Consider the following 10985-nt stretch of genomic DNA (forward strand, 5'->3'; position numbering starts at 1 on the left):
ATTGGGCTCTCTGTTCGGTGGGGAGTCGGCTTCTCCCTCTCCCTCTGCTTGTGCTGTCAAATAAATACATAAAATCTTACAAAAATAAAAATAAAATGGTTGAATGGGTAAATGGCTGGGTGAATGGAAAATGGTTACTGTCTATAGCCAGTGCGTGCTAGTTCCTCACTCTGAGATGCTACCTCCAAAATCACTTCACTTTGCCATGGACTTTCCCGAAGCTTGGTTAATTGGCGGAAGAGCAAAGAGCAATGGCACTACCTGGTGGTCAGTGCGGGAAGCGCACCTTACTGAACGGCAGGACTTTTTTTTTTTTTTTTTTTTCTCCAGTGAGGAGGATTTGTATTTTAAAAAGCCCAAGCTGATGACTGTGTGCAGAATGGATTGGAGAAGGGATCCATGAGGAAGTGGGGATACCAGCTGGGAAGGTGATTTTGTCAGACCTGAGTCCAGGTCCAGATCTGTGACTTGAACACTACCATGCTTAGCCACTTGGTAATACTGCCTCTTTTTCCCAGGACCTTCTTTTCTCCCTCTCAACTGAGCACTGTGGCAGGGATTCCAATGATTTCTGCCTTCCAGCATTCCTGCCTTTGTGTACTTCCCTCCTTCGAGCGTGGGCCTGCCTCTGACTTGCTTCTTACAGACAGAACACAGCCAAAGGATGAACTGTCACTCCCGTGAGGAAGACTACACAATACTGGCACTTTCATCCTGCTGGCAGACTCGTCCTTGCTGGTTTTCATCAAGTTGCCATGTCAGGGAGACCCATGTGCCAAGGAACTGAAGTCAGTTTGGGGTTAATAAGAGTCAACAAACTCAGTCCAACACCCTTGAGGAACTGAAATTCTGCCAACAGCCTAAGTGAGCTGGGAGACAGGCCCTTCTCCAGCCTTCAGATGAGAACCCAGCCCTGGCCAACCATGGGATTGCGGTCTGTGAAAACCTTGAAGCAGAGGGCCCAGGGAAGTGTGCATCAACTCCTGACCCAGAGAAACTAGGGGACCATAAACGTGTGCTGGTTTGAACTACCATGTTTTTGGTCATGTGTGCAGCAACAGACGACTAATAAGCACCGGTTCCAAATGTGTTATTAGAATGCAGGTCAGGAGCTTGTGAAAACCTCGGGAACCTTCTGCAGTCAGAATCAACTACTGTACCACTAATATGTGTGTGTGTGTGCACGCATGCACGCGTGTGCACGTGTCCCCAAGGCCATATCCAACAGAGGCTTTTACAGCTGACTTGTCAAAGCGTTCCCCTGTGAAAGGAGTGATGGGTCACCTGGGTGACCCTGTCAGGTTCTAGCCACGTCCTGTGCCAGAGCTGCACTAACGGCTAACTAGCCTTGACCCCAACTTTTTTTTTTTAATTTTCAAGTTTCTTATTAAATTCTAGTTAGTTAACATATATGCAATATTGGTTTCAGTAGTAGAATTTAGTGATTTATCACTTAACGTGCAACACCCAGGACTCATCACAACAGATGCACTGCTCAATCCCCAACACCCATCTAGCCCGATCCTCCCACCTCCCTCCAACAACCCTTAGTTTCTTCTTTTTTTTTTTTTTTTAAGATTTTATTTATTTCTTTGACAGAGAGATATCTCTATCTCTCTGTAGGCAGAGCAGAGGGCAGAGGGGAGGGTATACGAGGCCCCCTGCTGAGCAGAGAGCCTGATGCGGGGATTGATCCCAGGACGCTGGGATCATGACCCGAGCTGAAGGCAGCTGCTTAACCAACTGAACACCCAGGCGCGCCCCTATCTTTTTTTTTTTTTTTTTTTAAGATTTTACTTAGCTCAGTTTGTTCTTTACAGTTAAGAGTCTCTCTCATGGTTTGCCTCTTTTTTTTCCCCGTGTTCAACCTCAACCCAAACTCAAACACTTCAGGTACAAAAAGACCAAAAAAAAGTCTTCTCTGGAAAATGTCTCACCAAACTTTATGTGAGAAAAGGACTCTTCTTTTTCTAATACTCTGACTTGTGGGAGAACAGCTGGAGATAAAGGAGAAGGAAAGGACACTGGCCAATACTCTGAAAGTGACTTGCTGGGTACCTGTGACCCAGAGAGGATCCAAAGAGACTGACAGGATTCATTACCATCCTAACTAAAAGTAATACTGATAGCATTTATATTCACACAGGGTCTCTTTTCTTTTTTTAATTTTATTTGAGAGAGGAGAGGTGAGAGAAAGAGTGTGTGTGCAAGACTGAGTGAGTACACACGTGAGATGGGGGAGAGGCAGAGGGAGAAGCAGACTCCCTGCTTGATCCCAGGACCCCAGGATCATGACCTGAGCCGAAGGCAGACACTTAACTACTTAACCAATTGAGCCCCCCAGGTGCCCCACACAGGGTCTCTACTCAACAAGTTCATGATTCACCCACAAAACCTTAATTCGCATACCACCTCCCATCAAGGCGGAGAGTGAGGGCAACAAGGAGGTGACAGGACCTTGCTGTGAGAGCTGTTTATGAGTGTCCACTCTCAGTCAGTCCCGAAGGTGGGTTCAGTGCTTGGAGGCAGAGCTGCTGACTGGCTTAGCAACTTGTTCACTGTGTTGATTTTGGCATCGTGTTTCTCAATGTCCTCATACGGAGTCCAGGACAAGTCATGCTGTAGCTTGTAGGCACCAAGGAAGTCATGTGGACAACCCGTCCCCCATTCCTAGAGAAGGCAAAGGAGTCAGTTCTCATCAGGGTAGGAGGTAAAGAAATTAGGTACGTTTCCTCATTTTATGTCACAAACTTCTTTTTTGGTTTTTCCCTTCAGACCAGTCAGAATCATCCTCATTGCATCACACATGAGATCCCTGTCTTAACAGAGATAATGACTGTAAAACAATTTAAGTGTATTTTTCATGTATATTTTTTCTAAGAGTCATGCCTGGGCTCACAATACCTCTAATTTTCTAGAAAACATTTATTAACCCTATGCCTACATTTTTCTCAAAGACCAGAGTAGATTTTTGTGCAAAAATAAACTTTTTTAAAAAACCCTTGAGTAGGGGCGCCTGGGTGGCTCAGTGGGTTAAGCCTCTGCTTTAGGCTCAGGTCATGATCCCAGGGTCCTGGGATCGAGCCCCACATCAGGCTCTCTGCTCAGCAGGGAGCCTGCTTCCCCCTCTCGCTCTGCCTGCCTCTCTGCCTACTTGTGATCTTTCTGTCAAATAAATAAATAAAATCTTAAAAAAAAAAAAACCCTTGAATAATTCATTTTATTTCTGCTTATTAGGAAATTAATGGTCATTACTGGTTGGCCTGGATATATTTTGTTTCAAAAGTATATGCCATCCAGTTATAAACATGGCAGAAAAACATGAGACTTTTATATAACTTTCAATATCACAATTGAAAAGTTTTGAGATTATTTTATAAATATGTAGACCCATATGCACATGATCCTTTTGGATAATTCTCAATATATCCCAATCATCAGTTAGCAAGATGAAGCTTTTTTTTTTTCCCCAAACAGAAATATCACCAGTTAGCAAGATGAAGCTGTTATTTTTTTACAAACAGAAACACTGCCTGGTATTTTCCAAAGTTGAGAATATATATATTGTCAAGTAAAAATGTACTTTATTTCATTGAAATTTAAAAGAATGTTATTATTAGTTGTTTCAAAATGCTCACTGTAAAAAAGAAAAACACAAAACACAAAAAACAAGAAGGGGGGTAATTTTTTTTCAAAGACAGTAAGAAAAGAAACATCCTCTGCCCTCAATTTGATGTATCATATTCATTTGAAAAAAATAAGAGCTGGGTTCTTCAGTAAAAAATTCAATAGTATTCAAGCCCAACTTATTTTATTAATTATCTTAAATATTGTCTATCTAAAAAAAATCTTTGAAATATAAAAAATGTCACTGGGTACTTGTTGACAAGTTTCTCATAATGATATATTAATATTGTGATAAACAAAAGCTAACGACAGCCATTTCTACCAGTAAAAAAATAAATGTTCTTACCTTTGGAGAAATAATAGAAAAATACTGCTGACCACTGTCCCGTTTATAAAGGTAGTAAATGTTGCCAGGTTTTTTTACTATATTGCAAGCTACATGATGTAAGTCAGCGTCTCTGTGAGCGTCTTCCAGTATCTAAGAACCGCAGAAATGTAAAAAGTTAAGTATTAGGTGTAACAGGCACTCACACTTGGTGATTATCCCAGTCAAAATCTGGAAATTCCTCAATGCTTAGGAATTGCTCCCCCATAGCAATTAGTCACTACTAGGATTCAGATGGTTCTGAAGACACAAAATTAAGACTGCTACTAAACTGTAAAAATGCCTTTAAAAGAATTATATTTTAAAATGTCAAACACGACTGGCTGTGAATAGCTTTTCAATTTCTTTCCTGTTTTTCTGTGGTAAGTACATTTCTTTTATAACTGAGAACCTATCTTCCCCCTCAAAATGCTTCGCCTCACTGAAACTGTCTCCCAGTGAAAAAGCTTATCTTGTACATAACCTCTTGAGCCTGTTCTAGTTCACTCAATACTTCTCTATTTCTAGAAGGTACTGAAGACTTAAATAAGTTAAATGATTATAAGTGAGATCAGTCAATACTGTGAATTAAATGAAGAAAATGAATGCCTGCCTAAAAGCCGTTACTTACCTTCCTGGCTTGTTCTTGTAAATGTTGGATTTGTTCAGCTATGACGGTCAGTTTGTTGGTGGCATTTGCTCGGATGAATTCATCAGCCTAAAGGTGACACAAAAGCAAAGGGTAGGTGGAAAAAGGATAAGACTTCTACAATGTTCTTATTTAGAGCCCAGAGTGAGGAGTCACCTCAACATCTTCGCTTATGCCTAATATTCTTCCTGTCCTCCCCATAACCCCACGAGCGCCCACTCCTTGCCGTCGTCAGCACTGCTAATGAGAAGTCTCCCCTGACATGGCCCCACACCACAGAAAGGTCCTCCTCCTCTTCCATGTCCCATAGCTTTCTCCCTTCTTCACTCTATATTCTAGTCACCACTGCACTTCAGTCCTCCTCCATGTCCTACTCCCATGTGCTACCACATACACTGATACATGTAACATGTTCTCCTCCTTACTCTGTGCCTGATTAAACCCACTCATTCCTCAGGCCTCCCTCTATTTTCTCATGCTTAAGTGTTTCTGAAAGCAGGGACAGGTCTTACAATAAAAATCCAAAGATACTTGTGATAGGGCTCTTATCACCTCTTATGTAGTAATTTATATACAGAAACTACCTATTAATCTGACCAATACCTCGGCTAAATTATTTACATCAAAACTACCTATATTTTAACTTATTAAACTATTAAATTAAATTAAACTATTAAATTTTAACTTATTTGTATTCCTAATTGTTACTTCAAATGTATTTTTAAAGATAGCACTAGTATGTAGACCTGAAACAAAGTTATAATGTACACAGGCAACTGCCTGTCATGTACTAGGAAACGCAACTGAAGGCAACTGAAATTGCTTAAAATAAATAATTTTCAAAGCCAGAGAGACAGGTGTGACCAATTTATGTACTGGGAAGGGTCATCACTCAGGCATCAGAAATCTGTCAGAATTCCAGTTTACTTTCAAAAAAGCTGATTAATGTCCAGTGGTATACAATTAAGTTAAGGAGAAGAAATTAGGAGGTTGGGGCGCCTGGGTGGCTCAGAGGGTTAAAGCCTCTGCCTTCGGCTCAGGTCATGATCCCAGGGTCCTGGGATCGAGCCCCGCATCAGGCTCTTTGCTCAGCAGGGAGCCTGCTTCCTCCCCTCTCTCTCTGCCTGCCTCTCTGCCTACTTGTAATCTCTGTCAAATAAAATAAATAAAATCTTTAAAAAAAAAAAAAAGAAATTAGGAGGTTGAACTAGAACGAAAAACTATCAAGAGAATATCAAGAGAATTTGCTGGTTAGTTAAGGACGCTCAAGGTTAAAGTCAGGTATAAGGCAGTACCTGACTTATCATGCGAAAACACAAGCAAACCTGTTAATAAACAGGGTCAATCACTTATCTGTTCCACAAATACAGATTGAGCAACCACTGTGTGTCAGACCCCATGCCAGGCCCTGAGCGCACGGGCAAAGCAGAGAAAGAGGGCCCACCTCTGACAAGATTACAGCCGAAAACACCAGCCTTTAGAATATGAATCAAGTAACATATGTAATTTTTTATTTTCTAGCAGTTGTGTTAAAAGTAAAAATAAGTAAAATTAATTCTAATAATATACTTAACCCAATATATCAAACTACTTTATCATTCCAACATTTAATCAGTATAAAACAATTTTAATTAGATATTTTATTATTCATACTAAGTATGTTTTGTATACCCCCATACTATCAACTGGGATGCCAAATTTTGGTCAGAAATCCTCAATCTGTATAAAATTATAGTTCAAAGAGTCAATTAACATACTCAGCTTGTTCCAAATATACTTAAGAGTGTCCAATAATGGAATCAATTATCAGATTTTAAAATGCAAATTAGTTAAAATTACATAAAATTTAAAATTCAGTTTCTCAACTGCACTAACCACACATTCCAAGTACTCACCATATGTGGGTAAAAGCTACATAATGAACACCACAGCTCTGGTGAGTAATACAGACACCAACAAGAAAGACAATTAGAGCTAATATTATATGGACTCAGAATAATGATGCACTATTATGAAGGAAATAACTCTTAATTATGTGGTAGAAGGAGATCAAAGGTAATGAGTGAAGTAACTGGTGTAGTAACAGGGAGTGAAGAGGATTGTAGGGATTGGAATATGTGTAGCCTAGAGGCAAATTCAATTTAATAATACTTCATTTGGATGGGGTGGGGTAGAGCCATTCTACAGACAAGACCTCACCAAGGATGTGACATGTGACTTAGGTCTGAACAAAAGGAAAAGGCCAACCAGGCAAAAACTGAAGATGTGTCTGAAGAGTAGTTAGTGAGGGGGTTGTCAAAAGGGGGGGGGGGGGCAGGGGAGGCCCCTGGGTGGCTCAGTGGGTTAAAGCCTCTGCCTTTGGCTCAGGACATGATCTCAAGGTCCTGGGATTGAGCCCCGCATCGGGCTCTCTGCTCAGCGGGAAGTCGGCTTCCTCCTCTCTCTCTGCCTGCCTCTCTGCCTGCTTGTAATCTCTCTCTGTCAAATAAATAAAATCTTTAAAGGCGGGGGGGGGGGGGAGGGGGGGGGGACCAGATCACACAAGGCCTTAAGGCCCATGGTGAAAGCGCTGCATTTTGTTCCAAGGAGAATGAGGCACCTATGGTCAAGCTGAGAAAGTAGGTGGTTTCTAGAGCTAAGAGTTCTAGGTTAGGAGTGGAATGGCCTCATTATTCGTCTTCTTCTTCTTAAGGGGGTTAGCAGCAAATCTCTTCCTTGTAAACAAAAGACCCTAACTCAAACAGAAATGAAGAGAAAAGTACTGATAATTACTAAACACGAACTCTGGTCCCAATCATTGTGAGGCTCTTCAGAAAAATTATCTCATTTAGTTTTTTTTAACATCTTATGAAGTTGGAGATTATTTCAGTCTCATTTTAGGAATTGATACTCAGGTGAAGCGACCTGTCCAAGAGTTCACAGCTAATAAATGGCAGTTGAAGATCTGAACACAAATCAGTCCATTCCAAATTTCATGCCTTAATACTGGCCCGTGTGTTTTCTGAACACACATTAATACCAAAATGGCGTTATCAGCTGTCAGTCCTGCTAGAAAGTACATTTCAAGACACAGTCAGTAAATATGCTTGATTCAACCTGTTTGTCTCTAGTGTTTTTAATTCAGAGGCTCAATATCGATAATATTGGAAAAAAACAAGCAGCAGAATAATGCAGCCTCTGTATAATCTGTAGATTATATGCTGTAGGGCAAAAACAGTGTTACGTCTCTGCTTCCGGCTACTCTAATAAACACGATGGTCACTCGGTAACTTATGAAAATGTTTGCCTAACCTTTGGGCCTGGTTGCCTCCCTCCCAATAAGTGATCTAATTAAAGAGACATGAAATTCTCCTAATCCATAAAAGTTATACTTTGCTCCCTAACTTGCTTGAATCAAAGGCACCTTCCTAAGCATTTGAAAATGTCTTAATTAAAAACAAAACAAAACACCCGGGGGGGGGGCGGGGTGACTTGGTTTCAGCTGATGTTGTGATCTCAGGGTCATGAGATCGAGCTCTGCACCGGGCTCCAGACTCAGCATGGATGGAGTCTGATTGAGAGTCTTTCCCTCCTTCTCCCTCTGCCCTTCCCACTTGTGTAGGTGTGCTCTCTCGAGAGCTCTGCCTCTCTAAAATCAATCAATCAATCTTAAAAGAAAAAAAAAAACCACCCTGAAATACAGAGATGGAATTTGAGCACATTAGTAATTAAATATTTTTAAGCAAAATAAAGACCTCTGAATATAACCAAGGCCAATGCAAGAGTGCATACAAGGATGAAGGGATATCAGAAGCATTAAAGCAGCAGGCCTATGTATCTACATTCTAAAGAGGGTTCTACAACTAAAAGTTGTAGAAATTACATGGAATTTGCTTTTTCACAGCTTTGGCTCCAGAAGCTCTCCTAGTTGAAACCCTGCATTTTACAGATATAGAAACTGAAGTCAAGGGGTGCATGGGTGGGTTAGCATGAGATGCTTGATTTTGGCTCACGTCATGATCTCAGGGTCCCGGGACCCACAATGCCCTCAGTGGGGAGTCTGCTTGAAGATTCTCTCCCTCTCTGATAAATAAATCTTTAAAAAGAAGGTGAAGCCCAAGAAAAGTAATTTGCTTCAAGTCACATGCAAGTTAATACCAAAAGGCGGGGAAACCAAAAGACAACTGACAGTATGGGAGAAGATATTTGCAAACAACATATCAGATAAAGGACTAGTGTCCAAAATCTATAAGAGACTTAGCAAACTCAACACCCAAAGAACAAATAATCCAATCAAGAAATGGGCAGAGGACATGAACAGACATTTCTGCAAAGAAGACATCCAGATGGCCAACAGACACATGAAAAAGTGCTCCATATCACTTGGCATCAGGGAAATACAAATCAAAACCACAATGAGATATCACCTCACACCAGTCAGAATGGCTAAAATCAACAAGTCAGGAAATGACAGATGCTGGCGAGGATGCGGAGAAAGGGGAACCCTCCTACACTGTTGGTGGGAATGCAAGCTGGTGCAACCACTCTCAAAAACAGCATGGAGGTTCCTCAAAATGTTGAAAATAGAACTGCCCTATGACCCAGCAATTGCACTACTGGGTATTTACCCTAAAGATACAAACGTAGTGATCCGAAGGGGCACGTGCACCCAAATGTTTATAGCAGCAATGTCAACAGCCAAACTATGGAAAGAACCTAGATGTCCATCAACAGATGAATGGATAAAGAAGATGTGGTATATATACACAATGGAATACTATGCAGCCATCAAAAGAAATGAAATCTTGCCATTTGAGACAACATGGATGGAACTAGAGCGTATCATGCTTAGCGAAATAAGTCAAGCGGAGAAAGACAACTATCATATGATCTCTCTGATAGGAGGAAGTGGTGATGCAACATGGGGGCTTAAGTGGGTAGGAGAAGAATAAATGAAACAAGATGGGATTGGGAGGGAGACAAACCATAAATGACTCTTAATCTCACAAAACAAACTGAGGGTTGCTGGGGGGGAGGGGGTTGGGAGAAGGGGGGTGGGGTTATGGACATTGGGGAGGGTATGTGCTTTGGTGAGTGCTGTGAAGTGTGTAAACCTGGCGATTCACAGACCTGTACCCCTGGGGATAAAAATATATGTTTATAAAAAATAGAAAATTATTAAAAAAAAAATACCAAAAGGTGGGGCACTGCCTGGTGGCTCAGCTGGTTAGGAGAAAGATTTCTGATGTCAGCTCAGGTCTTGATCTCAACTGGGTGAGTTCAAGCTGCATGGGACTCCACACTGGGTGTGGAGCCTACTTAACAAATGAAACAAACAAACAAAAAAACCCTCTAAAGGGGGATTAACACTCATGTGTCCAAACTTCCAATGCTTTTTCTGTTATTTCACATTTCCTCTCTCTTTTTTTTTTTTTTACTTTTGGCAATGCATATCTAAGCACTGGGCTTGGGAATGTTGTCCAGTGAATGACAGCACAGGACAAAACTTAAGAGTCCTTGTCCTTCCAGAAGATGTTACGTTCTAAAAGCATTGAGGTCACAGATAAAGATTATACGGGAGGCAGTTTAAAGTAAGTGGACTATACCTGCAGAATCTGCGTTAGAGTGATCCCGAAACTTCCACGGAAACTTCTCTTCACCCATAAAATGGGAAGAAGAACCTAGGTACTTCTTACCTTCCAGGGCTGTCCTAGGGCCCAAATGAAATACTGAATATTGGAAGTGCGTGCAAAACTTCCCGCCAAAGAATACGGGCACTCATGTTGCAGCTGAAGGAGACTTTGGTCTCAGAAGTTCAGAGTTCGAGTCAAGGGCAATCGGTTTTCCCGTGTTGTACAATGCAGACAAAACAAATGCTACCCCACGCCAGGTGGCTGTTGAGGTCCCAGTCCTAAGACGCAGGGCCAAACGTGAACCAAGACGGTAATTTACTTCCCCAGCCGCACTTCCTCACCTTCTGCACCTGCTCTGCGAGCGCCACGAGGTCTAAGGGGTCCCCGACCCGGTGGGTATGGTAGGGGCTCACCAGGGCCAGGCCGCCGGGGGTCGCGGTGCGCTCCACCAGGGCTCCTGCGACACATACCCAGGAACACAGCCCGTGAGCGCCCGCCCTCGGCCTCCCGCGCAACCCGGGAGACTAGCTGCTCCGTGAGGGCTTCTTTCCCCGGCCGGACTCCCGTCCTGCCTACCTCCCCGACCTGTCGCCGGCTGAACTCTTTGGTTTTCGGGGACCTCCTCCGCCTGCCCCAGCCTCTTGGCGTCCTCCATGACAACACCTGAAGCTCCCTACCACCTTCTCGTCAGGAGGCGGAAGAGCATGCGCATAAAGGCCCGTGGGCGGAGCTT

General features: G+C 42.3%; 1 protein-coding gene across 1 annotated transcript; it reads right to left on the bottom strand.

Annotated features, from left to right (window-relative positions):
• Window positions 1–2270: 2270 nt before the first annotated feature.
• C10H1orf50 (chromosome 10 C1orf50 homolog) lies at window positions 2271–10972 on the bottom strand. Its single transcript, XM_032361229.1, has 5 exons — window positions 10829–10972; window positions 10594–10718; window positions 4623–4709; window positions 3974–4105; window positions 2271–2670 (listed from the first exon to the last, which is right to left on the bottom strand). Exons 1-5 carry the CDS (start codon window positions 10905–10907, stop codon window positions 2491–2493), a joined length of 603 nt encoding a protein of 200 aa, XP_032217120.1. The 5' UTR covers window positions 10908–10972; the 3' UTR covers window positions 2271–2490.
• Between the last annotated feature and the right edge of the window lie 13 nt (window positions 10973–10985).

This window comes from Mustela erminea, chromosome 10, assembly GCF_009829155.1.
Source record: "Mustela erminea isolate mMusErm1 chromosome 10, mMusErm1.Pri, whole genome shotgun sequence".
Classification (NCBI taxonomy): domain Eukaryota; kingdom Metazoa; phylum Chordata; class Mammalia; order Carnivora; family Mustelidae; genus Mustela; species Mustela erminea.

Coding starts and splice junctions, on each gene's coding strand:
- C10H1orf50 (XM_032361229.1), bottom strand. CDS start 10,907: ATGGAGGACGCCAAGAGGCTGGGGCAGGCGGAGGAGGTCCCCGAAAAC. Junction 10,719..10,828: donor GCCGGCGACAGGTCGGGGAG/GTAGGCAGGACG, acceptor GTTCCTGGGTAT/GTGTCGCAGGAGCCCTGGTG. Junction 4,106..4,622: donor TACAAGAACAAGCCAGGAAG/GTAAGTAACGGC, acceptor TGCGGTTCTTAG/ATACTGGAAGACGCTCACAG.